The following is a 24,522-nucleotide window of genomic DNA, read 5'->3' as shown; positions in this document are numbered from 1 at the left end:
AAATGAACAATCGATCACAAATATGTTCTGACTGCAATGGATGCTTGGCAATGAATTGGATCGATAAATAGATTGGATGTTTTGGTTTCAGATCTCCAGAATTTGCGGAACGTTTATATACCTTTGCCATAATTAGAAGCATTTGACAGAGAAAAAAATGAATATGGAACAAAACTATCAACGGCGATACAACCTGGAGAAATTCGAGTGAAGAACTTGATTATTCTGACCAGTTAGCAACATGTACGCTTTCATCTTTCCTTTAACAACGCGGAAAAAAGGGGCGAGGGACTTGAGGCTGGCGCTTTGCTAAAATAGTTTGACTCTAATCTTATTGGGCATTGCACATTAAACAGTACTCAGATAAATCCCGTCAATGATGCAAAAACACATTTTAAATGCCCGCCTTTCCGAAATGTCCTTCAAGTTGGTAGTAAATGGTAACTTTTGTCCTTGGAGCATCTTTATTAAATGGGACTCTGCATTGATTATACATTAATTCAAAAATAAAATCAGTATGACTATTCGAAATGTATCGAGCTTGGTGGACCAGATGTGATTTTTTGAGGGGTGGGGGGTGTGGAGAACAAGGAGCGGGAAGACGGGTGGTGGGTGTCGACAAATCTTTGGACTGTGGTGCTTTAACCGGTTCTATGAAGCCTCCGACGCCAGCCGAACTAGGAACAGGGCTTTATGACATCTGGCAAGTTTCTTCAAAATAAAGGTTTTAACGCGATTTGAAAAATAAACACGCACGCCCGTTGGAAGAGCAATTAGAAAGCGTACAATATCAGGTTAATAAACTTCCTGGCGAGTTCATTTGACGTTTCCTTCCGCGTCTATGAGTTCGACTATAGCAAATAATGGGGAGAGGAGGGAGGGGGTTGAAAAGCTTTCTCCAAACAGATGTTGATAGAAGTCTCAACTCAATGATATTTGTAGATGAAAAAGACAGACATGTTGCACTGGCACCGTACCGGCCGCCCAAATCTGAGGAAAGGGTCTGGAGGGAAACTAATGATGAAAAAAAAAGTCTACTCCGTCTCAGTTGCCTTAATTAAATGCATGGAAAGAACCGAGAGGCTCACATCTGGTTTCAATATGGATCTCTTTGATGGCATCAAGTGTTCTTTTCCCATATCAGGCCGCTGCAAAGTAATGGGATGTCTATTGCAGCGTGGAGTCCAGACTCCTGCCATTTCCACACATGGGCTCCCCTCCACTCCCGTTGAGCCCTGTTTCAGAAGCCTCACGCAATCTTTGTAATGAGTGCAGACCATTGAAAAAAATGACTTCATCCCGATTCTCTCAGATATTTAACTCAAGTTTTAATAAAAATGACAAAAGAGATGAATTCCAACTGAATCTTTAAATTCATACATTGCTTTGCAATGCTTTTTAAAAGCACAGAGAAAGTGGTCAACCTAAAAATAAAACTGCCTTTCCCTGAAAGCTTCGGCGTTCTCCCCTCCCCCTTCTTATCCGTGTCTCTCTGGTCGCTGTTGCGTTCTGTACGTCCAGTTATAAAAGTGAAACAAAAGCAGAGAGAAAAAAAAACTCGCCGGGCTGCTTCCACACAGACAGGCTCCAGTAATGGCAGTGTATCGCCTGAACCCACAGCGCGCTGCGAATACCTAGAGACGCCGGCGGTTCGCACACGGCCAACATAACGGGCTCGGTTTTTAGATCTTCAAACAGTTCCGAAATGAAAGTTAGGGTCATCGGATTAGCCTTTTACTCGCCACTTCACGTTGATTTGGCGCTGCTCGTGTAGGTGAGTACACGGCCCTTGTAATATTTTATTTTGCCTGAAGCAAGGAACTACTTATAGCAGTAAGCGACCGGGAAAGCGGATTTTTTTTTTGTGGGGGGGGAGGGGAGAAGTGCACAGCGATTGGTATAAAACATGCAAATTAGTTATTTAACCGCAATGCAAAGCAAGTCTGTCTGACTTGACGGGATAAACAAGCTCGCTCTTTGATGTATTTTTCTGGCTGTCAGTTTCTTTTTTATATATTTTTCAGATGATAATTACGTCTTATTACGAAATACAAAGGGATCCCAGGGCAGATTACAAGAGAGCAAAGGTTTCATTTGCCCGCTCTAATCAAAGTGGTGGGAGTGCTGTGATGGAGAGGGGTCTGTAGAACGTCAGAGGCACAGAACACAGGGGCTTTGCCACGTAATTACAGGCGCGTATGAGCAGAATCTCGTCTCCCTGGGGTCGCCAATTTTAATTTATTCGGCGCAAAACAATCCCTGGACGGCACTCTGCTGGCTTTTGAAGTGCCAGAAAGGCCTTTTTTTTACTCAGCAAGGAGGAGAAGTACAGCTCACTTCAGAGTTCCTCCCGCCTCGAGTCTTCCAGCAAAAAAACTTTTCCCCCTCCTGTATGTGTGTCTCCTTTTGAAAACAGAGTAAGTTGAGAAAGCTGCATGTACATCTGCAAAACATCATTCTTTCTAAACTGATGTCACCTATGTGAGTCAAGGAGAAGGAAGGACAACTTTTCTTCAAGTTCCTCTGAAGTTGGCTATGTGCTGCTGTTACATGGGCGTCGGAACAGCTCTCTATAAGGGAAGTTTGCTCATTTTCTAACTTAAAAAAATACGTTTTGAGTTTCCCGGCGTCCGGTTCAAGTGCGTGGAGTTCTCTTTTCTGACAACATTGGCCTAAACTGGAGACGAAGGGCGTCGAGTCTCGGAAGGTTGTGAGAATTTGCACCTACATTTTTTGTTTTAAAATAAAAGATTTTTTTTAAACATCTAAGCCATGACCTCCAGTTATCCTCATGTAATGGACAGGCAAACGTCCTCTGTACCCAGTCGCTTGGAGAACACTATCACTGCCAACATGGACAATTTACAGTCTAAAAAGAATTTCACGGTGAGTCACCTGCTGGATCTGGAAGAAGTGGGGGAGATGAACCTCCAGCAAGCCGACGAGAGTGTGAGTGAGGCGGGAAGGAAACTGGTCGAGTCCCCGGCGGTGACCAGCGGCAGTGACACTCCACAACAAGAAAGTAAGTGTGAACAAAAAGAAAGAAATACAGTAGGGGACAAGGGGTAATTAACGGGATTATCACTGTAGCGCAAAGAGGGATCATCGCATTAACACGTGCGTGTAAATGTCATGGAACCGTTTGATATTACCGAACGTGGAGATACCGCTTGGCAGAGTCCCGAAGCGACTGTTGGGAGGCAGCTGGAGCTAAGAGTTTGGGGGGAAGACGTGTAGAACAATTTAAAAGTTGGCGATACAGAATCTCACCTTTATTAGCAAGAGAGCCCACATTTCGCTTCCCTTTAAGTATATTTTTGAAATTAAAAAAACTTCCCCAATGTAACATAGCTTCACGCAAAGTTCACATCTGAGAGATGTGGTGGAGAATGTTCACTCGCACCAAGATCGAGTACTGTTCGCCTAATGTATGGTGAGGTCTAATAAATAGTATTTCATAAGGAAATCAACAAGTGCCGATATGTTGAAAAATGTGAAGGAGACATACAAGACACATACAGTCGCCAGGGTCGGGAAGTCAAGTATTTTCAGACAATAATGTTACAGCACAATGTGAATACTGGAGAGGCTACAGAGCTAGACCATCACTTCAATGGAAACCTTTTCAAGGACATGTACGTATGGATAGTAACGTTAAACGCATTGCTTTGAAAAAATCAGGGAGCTAATTCACGGCTAATTGAGCGAGTGTAGGAGTGCATTATTCAGCAATGTGCTGTATCGCCTTCCATTAGCAGGAACACATTGCACTTGATAGTTCATTCTCTCAGAACATGTGTAGGGATTATAAGTGGACGATTGAATTTGACAAAACTGCTTTAAGTGTCCCCACAGACAACACACTGGTAATGACAGCTAATCTGATTAGTTTGATAAATTGATTTGTCATGCACCAGCGATAAAAGACGACATCTTTGTTTTCAATGAATCATGCCTAGCATGTAACGCTAAGGAAACATTTACTTCTAATTATCCACGGCAACACGCCGGCCAAAACCCAACCGTTTCCCTTGCACCAAACGTCTGATTTTTATCAATTTTGGAAGTAGAACAATTATTAACTGTAGTTTAACTTGAATTTCTAGCCTTTTCTTTAAGGTTAGTCCATTTAACCTGAATGATGAGTCTAAGATTGTGTGCATGGATACAAGAAATTATTTGAAATCTGCATCTTCCATAACATATACACGCAGGCTTTGGTATACGCTTGGGAAAACCATGTCAGTTGATACAAAATTTAACCTTGAACAGAATTTTATTTCAACGTGTTGATTTTCAATGTCTTTCTTTAGAAGAAACATTTCAATTAGGCCTTATTTTAGTGCTGGCACCAGTTTGCTAATAAAAGATAAGGGCAAGCGTGTAAATTTCTCAGTTCCTTTCATCCCGATGCTGTTAAGATAAAGATTGTTAGAAGTTTTCCGACTGTCCATGCATCAGAGTGAGTTTGATGCTATGCCTGATTGATGTGAGGTGTTCAGAGCGTGCCTTGCTCTCTTTCTTTTCCTCCAGAGACCTCTACTGACCATTAGATACGGCTTAAGGAGCCAGTTCAGCCTAAATTCATTGGCCCCCACCCCCTTTACATCTCTCTGACAGCACAGCAGATGTGGATCGGCGCCGGCAATGTGCCCCTGACCGGAGATCTGCCTTGATCCTCTGGTCTGAGAATCTGCCCCGAGCAACAGAACTAGCTTAGCGTTCTGGAGAAGGCCCCGGGAAATGTCTACAAACAGTTTATAGTTTATAGTTCTCCACTACATTTTAACTACCTAATTATGAAACATTTTGATGGTTAAGGGCATTTTGTATCAGTAATAAGTTTCATAGGACCGGTTATTAACCTAGGAGGTTATTGCATGAGAGGAAGGCAGTCTGGACTACCAAGTTAAAATCTGTTTTCAGCTGAAGGCCCGATGTTCCCAATAAGAATTTCTAGGTTAGAGGCCTAGATTCATCCACTGTCCAGCAATTTAAAACAACGGATTTCACACAATTAACCACCAACTTTAAACCAACCCCTCAGAAGGCAATTTGAGGAAATGATGCAGGATAGTTGATCTTCGATTTAACCTCACTTTGTCCCACTAGCCGATGTCACTCCCGAGAGAACACAAGCCAGGGAGTTTTTCGTTCTTTTTCTCATATACCTAATGATTCAATTTACACTTTCACATACTTGATCACTTACGGCATCAAAGGCCGATAGTGGGAGATTGATTCGTCCGCAAATGCAGAATGAAATCTGAATAGAATCGAAACGACGTGACATCAGTCTCAAGACCATCAGAATCATCGATTGCTTTGCATTCTTCTATTGGCGAAGAGGGATGGCCTTTTATTTGTACAATATGTAGTGAACAATCCTAGCGTGTAAGTTGCTCAAAGTTGATCTTTGTTGAGGAGAACTGACAGTACATAAATGATGCAGAAGGCGCAGACATGTTTGAGTGACATTCCGACCAGCAGCAGCACTTTTCCAAAACCTTTCTCCTGGGCTGATTTTGCTTCCTCTGCGAGGAAGCAAACATTCCGATTTGTGTCTGTAAGAGGCAGAGCGTTTGTAATTTGTTTATATCAAGAAAATATGTTATTTATTAACCTGACTTACAACCTTAATTATCAGTTCCAGCTGTAAATAATTATTTCATATGTTAGACAAAAAGGATCATTTTGGTATAGGTTGGTAGGTCTCCAGTGGATTTATACCGAGATTGTGAATGGCTGGAGGCTGGTCTGAACCACGTTCGTGCTGAATCACTCCCGACACTGGACTGCTGCAATGTAGCCGCCAAGGAGATCACAACTTACACATTAGCATGAAGAAAACGAGGAGGTTTTGTGCACAAGATTTAAAAAAAGTTCAACATAATGTAACAACATTGTAAAACAGATTCTAAGCTGGGAGGAGGCGGATAACACACTGTCCATCGCAGATTTACACGGCCTAAATACACCGCGCACCCAACCCGACAGGTCTTCAGACAATGTTACCCAATAGTCAATTTCTTCAAATAATATCTAGTATACGCCCATCGTGCAAGCTAACTAAACTCTTAAACAACACTCACCACATTGACTGTTAGAATAAGGGGTTACCCTTAAAGGGTTACCATGTCAAACATTCACCATGTATGGGTGGCAGTTGGAACACAGATCTGTTATGACATCTCGTTGATCCATGCATTATGGAACTTGCATCCATCGTTAAACGACACTGCGTATTCCTTATGTTGGCAGGCCATTGGCAAATCATCCCTATTCTGGAATCGCTTGGCGAATTTGTGGCGAATCGTAATTTCCAGTGAGGGGTAGCCATTTCATTTCAGCTTAGTGGTCGAGCAAGAAACCATTTAATGGGCAAAAAAAAATTAGCCAAATATTTCTCTAATCCCCATGCAAGTTTCCTGTGCTAGGAAGTTCCCTGTCGTGGCTTCAGTTCCAGTTATAGCTCAGGGAACCGGTAAAACTTCGGACAATATTGATGCTCAGTACGGTTTAATCTTCGCATCAATCAAAGCTAAGGCACTGCTTTGGAATTGGGAATTACAGATAAAACAAATGGAGTATTCTCTTAATGAAATGATGTAGCCCCAGGCATTCAGGAAAGTAATAAGGTTGGGAAAACATAAGAGAATGGAGGCTCTATTTTATGACCCAGTTGTGATTTATAAACGAATGCTGTTCCAAAAGGGCTCAGTAAGTAACAGGAAAGAGTCATCTGATAATGATTCCCTCTCATATCTCAAGAATGCTAAAAACTCATAGGATACCTAAACAAGTGTGCTTCGTTTCATAAATAAATGCTAGGAGAGCAGTGCCAGTTTGTTTTATCTCGGCATTTGTCCTTCATTGAAAGTGAGCAGCTTTTCAGACAAGTCATATCTCAGCTCTTAAGTACGCAAATCGAAATTATATTTTTCTGTGGGACAAGGGAACCTGAATTGTTATCTCCACAGCCCTCTCTCCAATCTGTTTTAAAAGTTAGAATGAAGGACAGTCTCTAATCTTTGATTAGCGCAGTGGTGGCGATTGACTTCAACTGGGGCACGGTTGCCCGGATAACATAGAACAATACAGCACAGAACAGGCCCTTCGGCCCTCGATGTTGCGTCGACCTGTGTACTATTCTCATCTCGTCCCCCTACACTATCCCAAAATCATCCGTGTGCTTATCAACTGCGAAACTGAGTCTCGAAAATCCAGTTGCGGTGGTACACAAATGGAAAGTCTTTTAAGGTCCCCTGTACTTCGAGTAAAACTTTTGTCTCTTTTAATTTTCCATGTGCTAACTGATTAAACGGTGCATGTAATTGTTTTTATGGAGTGTAGGTGATAAAATAAACACAGAGCAGAAGAAGAAACGGAAGCAGAGGAGGAACAGGACCACCTTCAACAGCAGCCAACTGCAGGCTCTGGAGAGAGTCTTCGAGAGGACGCACTATCCGGATGCTTTCGTTCGCGAAGATCTGGCCAGAAGGGTCAATCTCACCGAGGCTAGGGTCCAGGTAGTTTTATTTTATTCCGAATAATGGCTCTCGCCATTTGATATAATTCATTGGAACATGGGTAATGGGGTAAAGAGTTGTTTTCACAGTCTTTCACTGCTAACAAACCATTCAAAAATATTGCGTCGTTGTAGCGCCTATTGCTCCAAGTGTTTTGCGCTTGTAGCTAAGCGCCAAGCAACTTTGTCCAACTCTCGGCTTTCAGTCAAATAAATCAAGAAACTCGAAATGTTATTTTAAGACCTAACTCAGGTACTCGCTGCTTTATTATTTACCTTCAATATTATAGAAATTTGTAATTCATTTCTCTGAACACAAATATCTTTGCAAACCCCTCTACACATAATTTGTTTATAATTTTAATTTAAAGCCTACAAGGACCAATAAAGATTGGTATTCATAATTTCCTTGACAAAGTTAATCTCGCATTCTCTACTCATAATGAGAACAATTCCAATGTTACATGCTATTGCCGCTTTTTGAAATCGTATGTTACTAATAAGTAGTGGTAGATCTCGGTCGAGCTGTTAATTGAAAAATATTATCTTCTGGAGAGTGGGTTCAGCATCAGAGTGATTGGAACTAGATATCCAGTTATCTCAATTGTTCGGGTATTGACTGGAGCCCGAAAGATGACAGAAATGTTTCGAGGAAACATGAAAAAAGCAAAAAGTCTTAATTGTAGGAATAAAAGTTATGTATGCTTCCTTTCGCCTATATACTGCGTTATCTTATTTCAGGACAGATCACCCCCTGCTGTCTGAACCTGGTTGCACAATGTTGACCAGCATTTTTCCGACTGAGATAATTGTGCCTGTGGGTACGAGTTCATTAAACCTGGTAATTGACGCATATTTTCTGCTTTAGTGTTCGATTTAAAACCGTGATGGCTTCAAGCGGAACCCAAGACCAAAGAAAAGTGCCGGCCAACTCAAATATAAATTGTAAAAGTTGTGGCGACTTCATCATAAAGGCCACGTTTCAGACCCATTAAATCGGACACTGCAAATGTCCGATTCATGTGCTTTTTTCCATCGATTGGCCAATTTACTTTTTCACAGGATTATTAATGCGAACCTTTTTTATTTACTTCATGTTTCCCTTCGTGTAGTCGAAGTAGCACACCATGGTGTCACGCAATAACGCTGTGACAGTTTCCCAAAAGCTGTAGCCCAGGGTGGGTGGAGAAGCTACTCAGTCACCCCGAATCCTCATGAAACAGAAGTCGCCAACTTTACGCCACATCGCAATTTATTATACACATGAGCAGCAGAAAGTGAACTCCAAACTGTTAAATATCGAGCTATGCGGATATCATTGAAACTTGAAACATTTTCACCAATTTTCCTTACATTTCACCAAAATATACTACCCATATATGGAATATGTATGGCGTATGAACAGAAAATGCAACATACTAGAGTCGAATGTATGCAGTACACAGACAGTACATGTAACACAAGCACATCACATAGGAACATGCAAAGTAAGTAGGAGCGAGTAACTATTTGTTTAGGGTCAGCGAGAAGACAATTAAATATGAAAGTTTCTAGCTGCACTGGAGGTGCTTCTCCACTAATTAATTGTGTTGATGTAAGAAAACTATGAGGGGAGAGTCATCCCTGGAACAATGGGAACCTTCAAATTGAGAGCTAGCCTCCAAGCCACATGGGAAAAGATTCTACGTGAATCAAAACAACAAAGCAAGAAACACTCTACCCATTGCCTATGGTCCAATTCCACCGCTATAGTTAACTATATTATGTTCTTTGGAAGGCCACACCAAGTTCCACAGTATGACTGACAAGTATTTAGACAGAATTTATTTTGCAAAAAGGCAATCAGCAGGTTTTTGGCACAAGTGATTGTTGCCATATCAAATAGGTGGGAGGAATCCAAAGAACATCTTTTGGTAGAAAACAGTAACAAAACACTAGGGATACTGGGAATTTGAAAGAGAAGCAGAAAACTTTGGATGTGCTTAGCAGATCAACCAACATCTGAAGAATACGAAAAATTGGCATTTCAGGTCTGTGACCTTTCATCAGAATCTTTAGTAGAATGTTATCTGACCCCAGGCTATCTCTGTATCTTCAGACAAACTGGAAAACTATAATAAATACCGTTTCATCTACTTGTACTGTACACTATCATTTCCATTGTACAGGAAGCACTTCAACACATTTCCATGGCACCAGAAAATTTTGTGACACATGACATTATTTGTTCATGATATTGAGTTTAGTCTGGCAAAGCCATTAAGACCTTAATGGGGACTAAACTTTATATTGTAATTTCAAAATGCCAGAACCTTCCAATTCTGTGCCCCATTGCAGTTGACAATGTACTGATTTGACTTATTGTATATTGACAGGAATCAGAAAATTATGAAAAATTGAAAATAAACTATCATTTATATGCACAGTTAACTCTCCACATAAAGTCATAGAGATGTACAGCATGGAAACAGACCCTTCAGTCCAACCCGTCCATGCCGACCAGATATCCCAACCCAATTTAGTCCCACCTGCCAGCACCCGGCCCATATTCTTCCAAACTCTTCCTATTCATATACCCATCCAAATGCCATTTAAATGTTGCAATTGTACCAGCCTCCACCACATCCTCTGGCAGCTCATTCCATACACGTACCCCCTCTGCGTGAAAAAGTTGCCCCTTAGGTCTCTTTTATATCTTTCTCCTCTCACCCTAAACCTATGCCCTCTAGTTCTGGACTCCTCGACCCCAGGGAAAAGACTTTGTCTATTTATCCTATCCATGCCCCATATAATTTTGTAAACCTCTATAAGGTCACACCTCAGCCTCCGACGCTCCAGGGAAAACAGCACCAGCCTGTTCAGCCTCTCCCTGTAGCTCAGATCCTCCAACCCTGGCAACATCCTTGTAAATCTTTTCTGAACCTTTTCAAGTTTCACAACATCTTTCCGATAGGAAGGAGACCAGAACTGCATGCAATATTCCAACAGTGGCCTAACCAATGTCCTGTACAGCCGCAACATGACCTCCCAACTCCTGTACTCAATACTCTGACCAATAAAAGAAAGCATACCAAACGCCATCTTCACTATCCTATCTACCTGCGATTCCACGTTCAAGGAGCTATGAACCTGCAGTTTATTTTTTTTTAAATTGGAAAGAAAACTACTCATCAAGCCCAGAATGTGTCATAATGGCTTTGCATATTGAAGAAATTGGATTATATCAGTTTATTTATTGAGCTTTGTTATCAGGTGGTTCACAGAAGAACATAGAGATTACTGTATATTACACTACCACAAAATACAAGTTATTAGGTGACAACTTTTCACTCAGTTATCCAATCAAATATGTCGCACAGATCCAGGAGGGCCCATGATTAGAATCACAATTTGTACAAAAAATGCCACAAAATTTATTATTTTAAAGTCCAAGAATATCATTGTTCAAGTATTAATACGTGGCCTTTCAGTCTTATCACAGACATGACATCCATCTTGCCACATGACTCTCTCCCTAGTTGTGAAAGGAATGCTTATAAAGTTCCTTTTCTGAGTGGGTAATACATTACTACCATGTAACAAATCATTAGTGAAAGTGATCAATAAAGGAACTGGTTTAACCGTGCACTACCGAGAAAGTCTTGTAGATTGTATGTCTTCCAAATGAACATTTTCTTCCAAATGAACTTTAGTAGATGTTGAACCTCAGTTTAACATCTGTGATTAACTTTGAATCTGTTTATTTGTGGAACCTAATTCAGTCGAATCTACACATGTGTAAATTACTAAACCAAGGAAGGAAGACTGTCCATAATTTTACAGCTTAATCAATAAAAGTCCAGATTATTTTCATTTCTATTAAATCTAAGAATTCAAAGTGTAGGTTCTTGCTATTTTGGTGGGATCATGACAACATTGATAGAAGTTGTGGTTGGTCATATTGCAATACTTCTGTATTTCAACTTGGACGTTCACTTTAACATTGAATCCACCACTACAAATCAAAATCTAATCCAAAAGGATCAGTTTTGAAGTTGTTAATAAGTGGAAATTTCATGTCACATAATGGGACTTCTTTGGAGATTCTGTCAGTGGTATAATTTCTCCTGATGACAGTCCTAATTTGAACATTAGTCCACTACAAATATTTTGTTTTAACTTGGTATTTAACACAATATTTCAACAATATAGAGTGCAGTGGCAAAATAAGGACTTTGTTCAAACTCCACCTCCTACTTTGGAGGTAATCATAACATGTTGAAAAACTTGATTAAAAATAATTATAACCAAATGAGTCTTGTGCTTTGGATGTTGCTACATAGCATCCTAATTATATTAGGAAGAAGCTAATAAGTTTAGAGGGAAGATTAAATGTTCTGTATTTATTATTCATTCTCACTTCTCTCTCAGGTTTGGTTTCAGAACAGAAGAGCAAAATTCCGACGGAATGAAAGAGCCCTGTTGGCCAGTAAAAATGCCTCTATCCTCAAATCATACAGCGGGGAGGCGGTGGAGCAGCCCATGGCTCCGCGCCCAGCACCCAGAGCCCAGGATTACCTGTCCTGGGGAACGACATCTCCATATGGGTAATCTCTTATTGGTAATACAAATGTCATCTTTAACTGCAGTGAAGGCAAATTTGCCACAACATAGATACAACAATTTCCTCCTCATTGTATTCTCCAAGGCGCAAAGTTAACTATTCTAACATAATTTCATAGATAATGTTATCTACAATCTCATACAATGCTACAGGGGACTGTGCAAATCTGGATTTAAACTCAAGAAGCCCAAATTAACTGGCTCGGAGGGAAGTACAAAAGCCATAATGACAATAAATTCACCTCTACTTGTCCTGACCTATCCCTTTGGTTAATCCTTGATACAAATGTAATCTTTAAAATAGTGATAGATGCAGAATAATGGATATGTGAGAGAAGTATCATTAAATTTCACATTTACCGACATTATAACAGTGACGGTGTTCCAATAGCACAGTGGTAGTGAGCCTTTTTGGTACATCAGTAAATCTGAGAGGTGTTGTATAAATGCAAATTGTCTTGTTACAGTGGAAAAACAGGGGCATGAATAATTGGACAAAATGTAATTGAGATCTGGCTGATACAAGTTGAGCAAAATATTATTGGTTTAATTAGCATAATTAGAATTCCAAAGTAAGATAATAACCTTGACCTCCTGCCTGGTGATGGTTACCTAATAAATTGTACGGGTTCTTAGAACAATTGCAGTGATTTCGATGACTTTGGTGTGATTTGGCAGTGTCATCTAAATACAGGTTGAGAAGCAATCCTGCGCATTTAGGTTTTCACCTGTTCACACTATTGAGAAGATTTAGCAAGAAACTCCAGCATGTGAAATCCACAGCATCCCCAAATAGGTTCAAACCCAATACAACTACTTCCCCAAGAACATGAAGTCCTATTGCCATGTGCAAGTATTGAGGCCTCAATACTGGAGTGTTTGAACAAATCTAAAATAACAAAGAACTGTACCTGTGTCATTTTCTTTTTATCTAGCTGGACTTGTCCGTAGGCAACCAGATAGTTAAAGTAATTTATTCATTTCAGATGGATAGTATTTGTAGTGGACAGTTGGAGTGTCAGTAGCTATACCTATTGGCAGCAAAACATCAATGAAAAATGACAATCTATAATGGTAGGATAATAAAGCACAATCATAGCTTTAGAGTTTTGAAAAAGAGAAAATAAAGTGGGCTCTTTGTAGTAACCAGAAGATGAAATCGGCATGGGTTGAGTTTCCACATGGGCATGGCACTAGTGAGCACCCACAGGCGATATCCAGACGCTAAATCATTAGTCAACAGATTGAAAGGATCATGTATCGTCAGTACATGATCGGTCTCAATACTTAGAGTCATAGAGTTGTAGAGATGTACAGCTCTGTGCTCTTTGTGGGCTAGAGTGTGTGTGAAGCACAGGAGGGATTATCTTATTGAGGTAGACAAAATTATGAGGGGTGTAGACAGAATATATTGTGAGAATTATTTCCCCGTGGTAGACGTGTCTAAGATCAGAGGGCATAAGTATAATGTGCTCCCTGAGAGGGTGGTAGAGGCAGGTAGAGGCTGGCCTCCTCTCTCTTTGTGTGCCCTTAAGGCAAGATTGAAATTTTTTTAAATTTATGCATGGGATGTGGGTATCGATAGCCAAGCCAACATTTATTGCCTATCCCTAACTAGCCTTGAACTGAGTGGCTTGCTCGGCCATTTCAAAGGTCAGTTAACAGCCAACTACATTGCTATTGTCTGGAGTTACATGTGGGCCAGACCAGGGAAGGATGGCAGATATCCTTCACTAAAGGACATTTATGAAACAGATGATTTTTTGTGACAATTGTTACATGGTCCCCATCAGACTTTTAATTCTTTATTTTTTATTGAATTTACATTACCCTTTCTGCCCTAATGGGATGCAAAGCCATGTCCCCAGAACATTCGCCTGGATCTCTGGATTATTAGTCCAGTAACATGACCACTATATCACCACCCACTCTTGGCTCACTTGGCTGGATGTTTGGATTGTGATGAAAGTGATACCAACAGCAGAGATTCAATTCCTACATAGGCTGAAATTACCATGAAGCACTCCCCTTCTCAACGTCTCCCCATGCCTGAGGCATTAAATTGACACCCAGGCGTCTCTATCGAATGGGAGAGCAGCTCTACGGTGACTCTACCTTTACCGTATAAAATTATAGAATTTACTGGAATATTACTTTCAAATTACAGCCATTAACTCATCTCCAATATTGACAATTTAATAAATTATTTCCACTGTGTTTTCTGCTTTTATAATGCACCATCTGTATAGCTGAAGATAAGTGGAGCACTGAAATATTCTGTAGGGGACACTGACTATTTATAAGGCAAATGTATTTTGAATTCACACTCATGGTTAGTTCCAATATGAGGATTTGGCTTTCGTGAAATTCAGTCGATCCTAAAAACAACTTTATTTAAGAATAAATGTTTAGGATACCATAAATGTTCACCCAAAGTCATACTTAAATCAAAAACAAATCACCCTTAAATTTTTTGTGTATCAGCTGTGCCTTAGTTGGTAGATTTGTCTTTGAGTTACAAGATTCTGAATTTAATACTGACTTCAGACAAAATTAAGGCTGATACTCTGGTGTGGTATTGTGGGAGGCATCATCTTTTGGATAAGAGTCTACTCAAGTAGACATAAAAGATCCAAAGGCACTATTTCAGAGAAGAGCAGGGAATCATCCCAGGTGCCCTGGCCAATATTTATCCCTCGATCAACACCTCTAATCATTATCTTATAGCTGTTTATGGGAGTTTGCTGTGCGCAAATTGGCTATTGTGTTTCTACCAACACTGGCTGCACAAAGATTTGAAATGTCTGGGACTTGTGAAAAGTACCATTTAAATACAAGTTGTACATTTTATTTTATGTTAAACCATGTTATCTGAGCTTTTGCAACACTTTCTGAGGTAAAAATTGAATAGCATTCCAAATCTCAGAACAGTTTCCCTTGCTTTTCCATAGTTCCAGCTTATTACTATAGCCCTCATACTATGTTAAATTAGTGTAAATAAACTGGGACAGTTTGTGGATGCATTACTTTTCTACTTTTATTATTTAAAACATCCAAGAGACTGCATTTAAAACAATCATTACTGGCTATTAATTACACATCCCAATTCCTAGAGGTCTTTTCAGTTGTAATTAGATTCTGTAATTAGGTGGTTAACTTTTTGATGGTTCATCTCATGTTGGCCAAGGACCAGCTGCTACTTGTTAAAATAGTTTGCCCTTTGCTAATTAGTGGATTCAGTAAAGAGATCCTTCCCAACCGTGTTCCTCATAGCAGTCATAGTTCCATATAAATAGAAGGCAATAGAAGTATTGTTATGGAATATTGCAATTTAGAACTGGATCAGATTCATTGTTTAAATTATATCTAATCTTTTTAATATCTTGCTTTAGTTATAGTAAATATATTTCAATTTTATTTAAACTTCATGTCCTTTACCCTTTTGTCAGTATTCATAATTTAAAGTTAATGAAGATTTAGAATAAATATTGTTTTTCAAAGGGGATTGTCACTTAATTCTAAAAATTTCCATATTTAAATAAAATGTCTCACTCTCCTGTTCTTTGCTATGGTTTATGCTTTAAAGTAATCAGTAAAGGACAGCAAGGAGACAGACATTTTGTTTAGAGATATCGAATACAACATCATGAAACTACAAGAAAGTGACCACATCATTTCAGAGGCCTTGATACAGTCACAATACTTCTTACACTTATTTTCCTGAATTGAGATACCAAGATATCACGAGAAGAGCTCTATGCAAAACATTTTGCATCTGACAGCCATTAGGAAGCTCAAGGGTCAAATTGCCAGATCTTCCTTATAGTATTTCTATCTATGATAATTTAGAGCTGCAGTTTGATAGGGACATTCACTATTAAATATGTATTATTTCTAGGCTATGGTATAATGTGAAATACAGTAGAGCAAGCTTTATTTCAATATTTTACTAAATTTGAATATTTTACACAGAATAAGAAAGTCTACTGAACAAGCAACGGAGTTGAAATGTGCAAGAGAAAGGTAGTTTAACCCAGGTTGAAAAGTGATATTTTTGTGATCGAATATATAGGTTATGAAATTTATCAAAGCAAACAAAATAATGTACTATCTTCAAAATTTAATTAGCAAAGCTGCTGACCATTATATAATATTTAGTACACTTAAAAAACAGAATCTTGCAATACACACATTAAATATTTTCTCCCACTTTACATGTGAATTAGAACAGAAATCATCCCTGACTGAAAGCCATATTTCTCTTCATATCCCAGACAGTACTTCAGTAAATGATGATCCATTGTGGATAGATATTACATAGATCACTACCAATTTGTCTAGCCAAGCTATAAAGCAGAAAATTGTCCTTTTTAAGTGTACTACATTAATCATGCATCTACGAATACAATTTGCTTAGTATGATTAAGCATTCTCAAAATTGTTTGGTTCTAATATCTGTCACATTTTGTGAAAACCAATGATTCTAATTACCAAACTCAGTCAGAAATATTTTTATGAATTGGGAGGTCATTGCTGTGAACAGCATTGCCAAAGAAACATTCCTACTTAATGGTTAATTAATTAATTTTCTTTGATTGAGATATAAAGTGTCTTTTTATTTTTTCCCTTTCTCTACTTGAATTTTTCAGTGATGTGTCATATCTGTGTGAGTCAAGGCAGTCAACATCTTCTACACCTCTGATACTATAGCTTTGAAACTACATAGTAACCGAGTGATGGAAAAACATGCTTTGTGGGTAAAATCACAATGATAATTAATCTGACAAAATTAATTTTAAATAATTATTCATCAGTCATTTATATGTAAACAGTTTACATTCCAGTCCATTAATACTTAATATATAAACTTCCAGACCAGACCAAAGCCCCACATCCCTAATCCTGAACATATGCTATCTGTCCTGGGAATGGGATTTCATTGTGTATAATCATTGTTCATATGTCATTACTGATCTTTTTATATAGACTTATGCAATTCATACAATCCTTGTATATATATCTTGTTTGTTCTCAGTTTTCATCTAATTTACAAACACCTAGAAATTGACTTGTGAAAATGCTTGCCTCCTTCAGTTTTCTTTTCTTACAATCAATATGCTTCAAAGTTCAGCATTTTCTAACCTGTACTTCTAGATTTATTCTGTTTTCTCTTCTGTTCATTTCAAATTTGGTGGTGTTTTGGAATATGAGCTTTTTGGTGATTTAACCTAATTAATGCAACTTTCTAATAATCCATCTCCCAATCAATGGGAAGCAATCATTGTTTCAGATCCAATTTCAAATATTATCTAACAATTTGTCTGCAAGAGATTATTTATATGCCCAGCCTATCCATGGCTATTTTCCACATTAGTATTATTCACTAATCAGCCTGGCCACCACCTCTACTAGTGAGACTTATTTTACAGTTCACATTTCTGTCAACAATTTCTACCAATGATAATTTTGCCATTAGTGTCATGAGTATGAACTGGGAGAGAGAGAATAAATTTTGTGTCCATAGTGAGAAAATCAAGGATTTTCTTTTATTTTGGCTTCAGTGAATTGTGAAGTTTCCTGACTCTGCTGTAATGCCAGAGTAAATCTGTTTGCTTTCCTAAGGTTAGACTCAATAAAATGGATATTTTTCATGGTTCACCTTAGCTAATCCATTGTTGTTCCCTATGTGAGACATAGGTGACAGTAGATAGTACCTATTGCATTTCCAACGCCCCTCCCCCAAGTCCCTCTTCCCTACCTTTTATCTTAGCCTGCTGGGCACACTTTCCTCATTCCTGAAGAAGGGCTTATGCCCGAAACGTCGATTCTCCTGCTCCTTGGATGCTGCCTGACCTGCTGCACTTTTCCAGCAACACATTTTCAGCTCTGATCTCCAGCATCTGCAGTCCTCACTTACTCCTCGACAGTAGATAGTAGTCATTCTATTCCACTAAGTGTACCATAAAAGCGAATGGGTTTGTATTTTTATTTATTCATTCCACTCCATCTACTCTGCAGCTAACTTTCTCCATTTTTTTCTGTACTTTGTTTTATGATTTCTTTTCTCACATGGGCCCTATGAACCATGATCCCTGACAAACAAGAACACTGGAGAACTACTTCCACACCATGTTTCACCAGTCAGCTGCTGAATGAATGAAACAGTAGATTACAGTTTCTCTCCTTTTGAACAAAACACTGTCCCCCAATCTAACCCCTATCCATATGGTGTGAATATATAGCTACCATGAGAAAAATTGTAAACTCAAATTTTTATGCCAAAGTTCTGAGAAAACATCATGTCTGAATTGATATATTTTATGTTATCCTTGTTTGTTTTCCTTTTCTTTTCTAATTATTACATTATACTTTCCTTAAACACTTCCATCAACTTGTGCTACCTCCAATATTTCACCCAAATAATTGTTAATCATAGGTGAACCAACATAGTTAATGTTGGGCATAAAATCTAATTGTAAAAATCATCACAGCCAAGTTCGATTTTGTCTTTGTTTGATTCTCAAACATACATAATTTGCAGCAATAATTAGTAAATACCTACCACAACAACAGCAACTGACATTTAGGTAGTGATAGTGATTAGTGTGTGGAACATTCGCAAATTTCTCCCTCAGAAGCCTGGAGATGCTGAGGCCACAGGTTTCATTGCCACTGATGTCTCACTGTTAATTGTATGAGCACAGTCCAGGGATGGATTGTGACTTTCTCATTTTTATTGCTTGGTGTTACAAAACAGAATTTGTTTTTACCCACCAGTTCATTAGCACAGTCCTAAAAATGGAAATGTTCCTGTATAAATGATCTCTTAGTGCAGGATGCATTTTATTCATGCACAACACTCGATATACAACTTGATTTCAGTACACTTATTAATATATATATATAATTTTTTTTATAAGGACTGTGTGATATATGAAATAGCATGCAAAGTAATAATCTATTACTATTGCTCACTATTATTTTCACTTCCATTGTCATCGCCATTGGGAACATTGATTTGTTCTCAGGCAATTCAATGTCAATAAGCTTTGTCCTGCCTGCATGCTTATCAGTAATTCTCACATGCAGGTTTTATATTTCTTCTGTTTCTAGTCAGAGTGTTTCTTAAATGCATTGGTGGCAGGGTTATCCCAGCATCCGTGGCATAGTGCAAGTTATCTAGTAAAACTGCAGACTTTATAGATTTTAAATCTTTACAAATTTAATTAAGCTACATAACGTGTGGGCTAATGATTTATGTTGATAATTAAAACACATGCACACAACACATACAACATGCATGCATACACAAGCACTTTGTTTTAATGTTGACTTTATGCAACACAATCTGAAATGTATTTATTCACTTGAAATTTACTTTATTCATTTGGAATGATTGCTATGTCAATAATCTGATGTCAATAGAACCTTATCAATAATCAATACATCAAGGGTAATTTCCACATTTTCTGTGCACAACCTTTCTAAACAGACTCTATACACTTGAGGATCAACCTTACCCTACTGCTAGTCTCTTTGGCCGTACATCCTATTGGACTCCATAAGTCCCATCCACAATTCCTCTGTACACAATGGGTATGTATCAATCACATTAATATACAATGTACCCATATGCCTAGATATAAATAGCACTGATCAGTAACACTCAAGCAATGTACATCACTTATTATATAAGAGCTGTAGCTCAGATTTGTCATGGAGCATTTGTTAGCAGGGACTAAAACATATGCTACAATTCTGTTTGCCCTTGAGTTTGCTTTTTTCTCTCTCTTTCCCACTCATACACATATGTTTAATTATACACAAAATGAATCTTTATTTTTCTCGTATGTGGATTTTTGTTTTTGCTTCTCACAGCTATCTCTAAGAAAATAAAACAAAAGTATTTACTCAACTTTAAGGGACGTAACTATTGAGAACAAAAATATGGTACTACAAGAAAAGGCATAAGGAATATCATTGCCAGATGGGTGATATATATCATACTCCATTGTTGACGACAGGATATTTTAATTGTAACAGCTAAAGTAGGCTCTTAACTGGAAAAAATTGAATTTTTGAATTTAAAATGTTTTGTAAGGTCTGTTTTCCTTCATGACATTCAACTGAAATTTATTCATGATATTTTTACTATCTGATCGCCATCATCAGCGTACAATTTACAGCACCTTTAATGTAATAAAATGTCCCAAGTTGCTCAGCAGGTACTTTAAAGAACAAAATATGATATCAAACCACATAAGTGGATTTAAGGTCAGATGACCAAAAGTTCAGGAGAAAGTGAGGATTGCAGATGCTGGAGATCAGAGCTGAAAATTGTGTTGCTCAGTCAAATAGATAGGTTTTAAGGTATATCTTAAAGGAAAAAAGTGAGCTAGAGGGCAGATACATGAACAGAAGGAATTCTAGAGCTTAGATTCTACCCAAAGAGGGCAGTTGCTGGTTAAATTGAATTGAATTAATTTTTGTGGTTAAATTTTGGGGCGCTCAGCAGAAGAGAGATATCTTATTGGACAGTACAAGACTACAGAGATTGGGAGGGGTGAGAAATCAATTTTAAAATCAGAGTATTGTTTGACTGGTACTAAGTGAACACACTTGATGAACAAGGCTGGATGCAGACTAAAAAATAGTTAACAGAATTTTGGATGACCTCAAGTTTATGGAGACCAGAATATGGAAGACTGGTCAGAAGCCCATTGCAATAATCAAGTCTAGATGTAATGGAGGGATGAATGGGGGCTTGAACCCCAAATGCGCTGAGACAGAGATGAAGCTGGTGATGTTGTGATGGTGAAATAGCCTGTCCTAGTAATGGAGTGAATTTGTGGTCAGGAACTCACTGTGGGGTCAAATATCATATGAAACATTTTAAGATCCTCTGAACATTCAAATGTCTGAGAGTCATTCAGAACAGTGTTAGTCAACCTAATGACCTGTCCATGAATATTTTATTTGTGTAGCTTATGAATTGTGTTAAGGATCATAGATGCATATTGATTCAAATTTAAGGTAAAGTTTTAAGTAAGAAAAGGGGAAAGAATAAGGACAAAAATATGAATGCTATTTCTGGGAAAGTAGTAAATTACTAGCATCTTGTGTAATTCATAAATAATGTAAATATTGAACTGTGCTGTGAGGTAGGAGCTATGCATGTCAATTGATATATCAGGTCTCTAATTTGTATTGGTTGGTTGTGTTGAAATATGCCCTCTTCAATGTTAAAAATATGACAGTTTCAACATTGATACATCAGTTCTTCCCCATTTCTTCAATACAAACTGTAATATCATTGACTAGTCATTTGTTGATGATTTAAATTTTGGTTTGTAGGTGGCCTCTCCCTACAGGCACAAACAGTTGGTAATGAGAAAGAGATGTCCCCTCATGCAAGCAATTGTTTATGCCTTGGGTTATGTCTCACTCAGGCAGAGCTATCTATATATGGTAGTGGCTTCAATTTGCATGACTTGTACTTCATATAGGCTCAACTGCAATCAATGGGAAGCTATATTTTAAACAGTAACAATAACATTTAAAATATGAATGTAGTCTACTATAATTTTAATGTTATTTACATGCTGACAGGTCAGTCAGCTCTTCACTAAGTTAAATATTTCTTTAGTAGCCTCTGAATGGTGAACGTTAAACTATATTATAATGCAATTTGAGCAGATATGTCTAAGGCCGGAAGCGAAGAGACGAAAATATAACTAAATAATGCAAGCTCACATTAATCTAAAGAAAATGCCTGTAACAATGTAAAATTTTCTGCGGGTTCTTGGCATTAAAAAACGAATAATTAAAGTAAAAGTTAATGCCGTGAACTGCATAATTTCACTGTTCCAAATGGGTTTTGTTAGAGAAAACGTCATCCTTACCCGAGTGTGACAAACAGTAAGCCTTAACGTTTGTATCGTGTCGTTAGTGTCATAAACATGCGAAGCCTTTTTGAAGTGCAAAAACCATCCTTGTGTAAGAGCACAGGATATGATCTGAGAGAGCATGGGCTTCCAGGGACCTTCTTAGTGTTTTAAATTATTGAAAGCGCTGCATGCAACATGACCTTATGTGGCCAATAAACAAGTGTCGGTGTTTGCGGTGGAATTTACCTAGGAGTAAAAGTTAAATGCTAAAAAGCAGCTGTAATTTATTTTCAAAAATAAAACTTGAAACGAACAGATCGCCTATCTATATAAAAACACACACAGTTGGATAGTATTTCTCTGAACTCCAAAATTTTTCCTAGTTTCTCCTATCCTCGTCATAAAACTCTGAGCTGGAATGGGGTACATTTTAAAATTACAAACAGGGGTCTTCTGCATATACAAACTTTGAGAGACAAAGAACCGGGCGTATGCTAACCTCAGTAATAAGCCATGCTCCTGGCTTAGTAGGTGACAACCTGTGAAAGGTTACGGAGAACAATTAGGAAGAGCAAACGGAAATTGCCCTTTTGAACGGATAGCACCCGACGTTCAAAAAGTTGTGGTACCTGGTGATTTAGTTCTACAATGCCTTAGAGGGAGTGTGCATGAGATTTCAAAAATTTAGGAGCCTATAAAATTAGATACAACAATAGGTAGTTATCTCAACCACAGATTCTACATTGAGATTAGGAAACCGTTAAATGCAGAGCAAACTTCTGGATCATATTTGCTTCTCCTTGGCCTATATCCCTTTGTTGCTCCAGGAGTTCTACGATTTCTCTTGCATAGCCCTCCCAAAATATTGAGGGTGCACTGTAAAATTCACTCTCTGGAGCTCTTTTCATATCAGACCGTGATCCAACTAAGAAGTTGTTAATAGGTCGCTTGTTACAGTTTTATTCTTAGCTTCCGCCTACTCTTTTCACCCTCCAGCCCAATGTAACAGCAGTAGAAGCGATTCAAGCCAGTGTGAATATCCGTAGAGCCTATTCCAAATAATTCACCCACCAAGAATCGTTTGTTTCATATCGTTGATTTATTGTTACTGCAGTTCAAATGGCATATTGCTTTACACAGCAAACTGAGACGCTTGTTTACTCGTGTGAAATGTTTTAGACCAGCAAATCATTACTGAGAGCGGAGAGTATTAAAATAACCAGTGCGAATGGGTGATCTATTTTACAAAATAGCTGTGGTATTTGTTTTACGAGTAACTGTTTCCTGCCTGAACCTAACATGTTCTCTATTTACCCTGATAGAAAACTTTCTTAAGACAGACTCTTGATTTTGCTTCTAATACCACCAGTAATGTAAAAAAAACTTAAGTTTTATTACAGGTACAAAATATTTAAAATAAAATCTTACCAAAGAAAATTTGTATGATGACTAATTCACATCCCTGTGTTTGTCCCGCAGTGCTATGGCCACGTACTCCTCCTCTTGTGCTACCACTAACCCTACTCAAGGAATGAACATGGCCAACAGTATTGCAAACCTTCGTCTCAAGGCCAAAGAGTACAGCTTACAAAGAAATCAGGTGCCCACCGTAAACTGAGCGCCTTTCATGGACTAAAGCAATCAGGGGTCCTTCAATTCCCTGCAACCAGACAGCATCAGCAAAATATCTCATGGAAGGACAAAGACACAAGCTATAAACAGCAACAAATATCCCAATACAACAGGCAAATAAAAACAAGGACACGCACAAATACTTGACCTGTATAGAGCCAGAATTGCTGACGCGTTTCATCCCTGTGGATTTTTAATAAAAGATAAGAGTAAGTATATATTCCAGTTTTGTCAAAATCTTTTCCACCCTGGATTTAAGATACTGGGACACAATTGTCAAACTTTGGCTAGACCAATTACAAGACTTTTTTTTGTTGTGTGTATGTTTTAAAGGGGCTTTTATTAGTTTTCCAACTGTGTTGTATTAAAGTTATATTGTATTGTTTCTATACAGATTTTACATTTTGTATCCCATGACAAGATTATTGTTAGCAATGCATTTTTTTCTATAGAGGCAAGCTTGATAAGGCAATCTTTTTGTTGACCAAACTATTTTTGAAATAAGGCAAATCTGATTTCCTATTCTTTCTACGTCTGTAACAGCCTTTACCGATTCTTAAAGGAAAAATGATTCTGTTGTGTACAATAAAGGAACAAGCACTCAAAAGACGTGGGTTTATATCTGACTAGAAATGCATCAATAAATTATTACTAAAGTATTGTTGGTGCCAAACGGGTCTTTTTTAAGATTATTTGTTTTTTTTTAAACAATATTGCTATATACACAAGTCAAGCAGACAAGGTACACTGGGACATTTCTTTCTGTTTTGATTTTATACGTATAGTTGATGTGCTGGACTGAAATTGCTTGTTAGCTTTTTGATGGCCCAGTTTCTAAATTTCTGCAGCGTATGTCATCAAGACAATTATACA

The 24,522-nt window shown here is 38.2% G+C and overlaps 1 protein-coding gene across 3 annotated transcripts; it reads left to right on the top strand.

The window, feature by feature from the left end:
- The first annotated feature begins 20 nt into the window (after window positions 1–20).
- prrx1b (paired related homeobox 1b) lies at window positions 21–24,308 on the top strand. Of its 3 annotated transcripts, XM_043699505.2 has the most exons (6): window positions 21–1,774; window positions 2,025–3,022; window positions 7,354–7,529; window positions 11,939–12,114; window positions 19,623–19,726; window positions 23,497–23,632. In XM_043699505.2, the coding sequence occupies exons 2-5, from the start codon at window positions 2,773–2,775 to the stop codon at window positions 19,693–19,695; spliced, it is 675 nt and encodes a 224-aa protein (XP_043555440.1). In that variant the 5' UTR covers window positions 21–1,774; window positions 2,025–2,772; the 3' UTR covers window positions 19,696–19,726; window positions 23,497–23,632. The 3 variants fall into 3 exon arrangements, with proteins under 3 accessions (XP_043555440.1, XP_043555441.1, XP_043555439.1); XM_043699506.2 differs by lacking the exon at window positions 19,623–19,726 and having other exon boundaries at window positions 24–1,774; window positions 11,939–12,128; window positions 23,497–23,633; XM_043699504.2 differs by lacking the exon at window positions 19,623–19,726 and having other exon boundaries at window positions 31–1,774; window positions 23,497–24,308.
- Window positions 24,309–24,522: the final 214 nt, after the last annotated feature.

Source organism: Chiloscyllium plagiosum, unplaced genomic scaffold (genome assembly GCF_037043375.1).
Source record: "Chiloscyllium plagiosum isolate Xiang-an unplaced genomic scaffold, Cpla_swu_hap1 HiC_scaffold_9, whole genome shotgun sequence".
Lineage (NCBI taxonomy): Eukaryota > Metazoa > Chordata > Chondrichthyes > Orectolobiformes > Hemiscylliidae > Chiloscyllium > Chiloscyllium plagiosum.
Note: the sequence above shows the minus strand (reverse complement) of the source record. Positions and strands in the feature narration are given on the sequence as shown.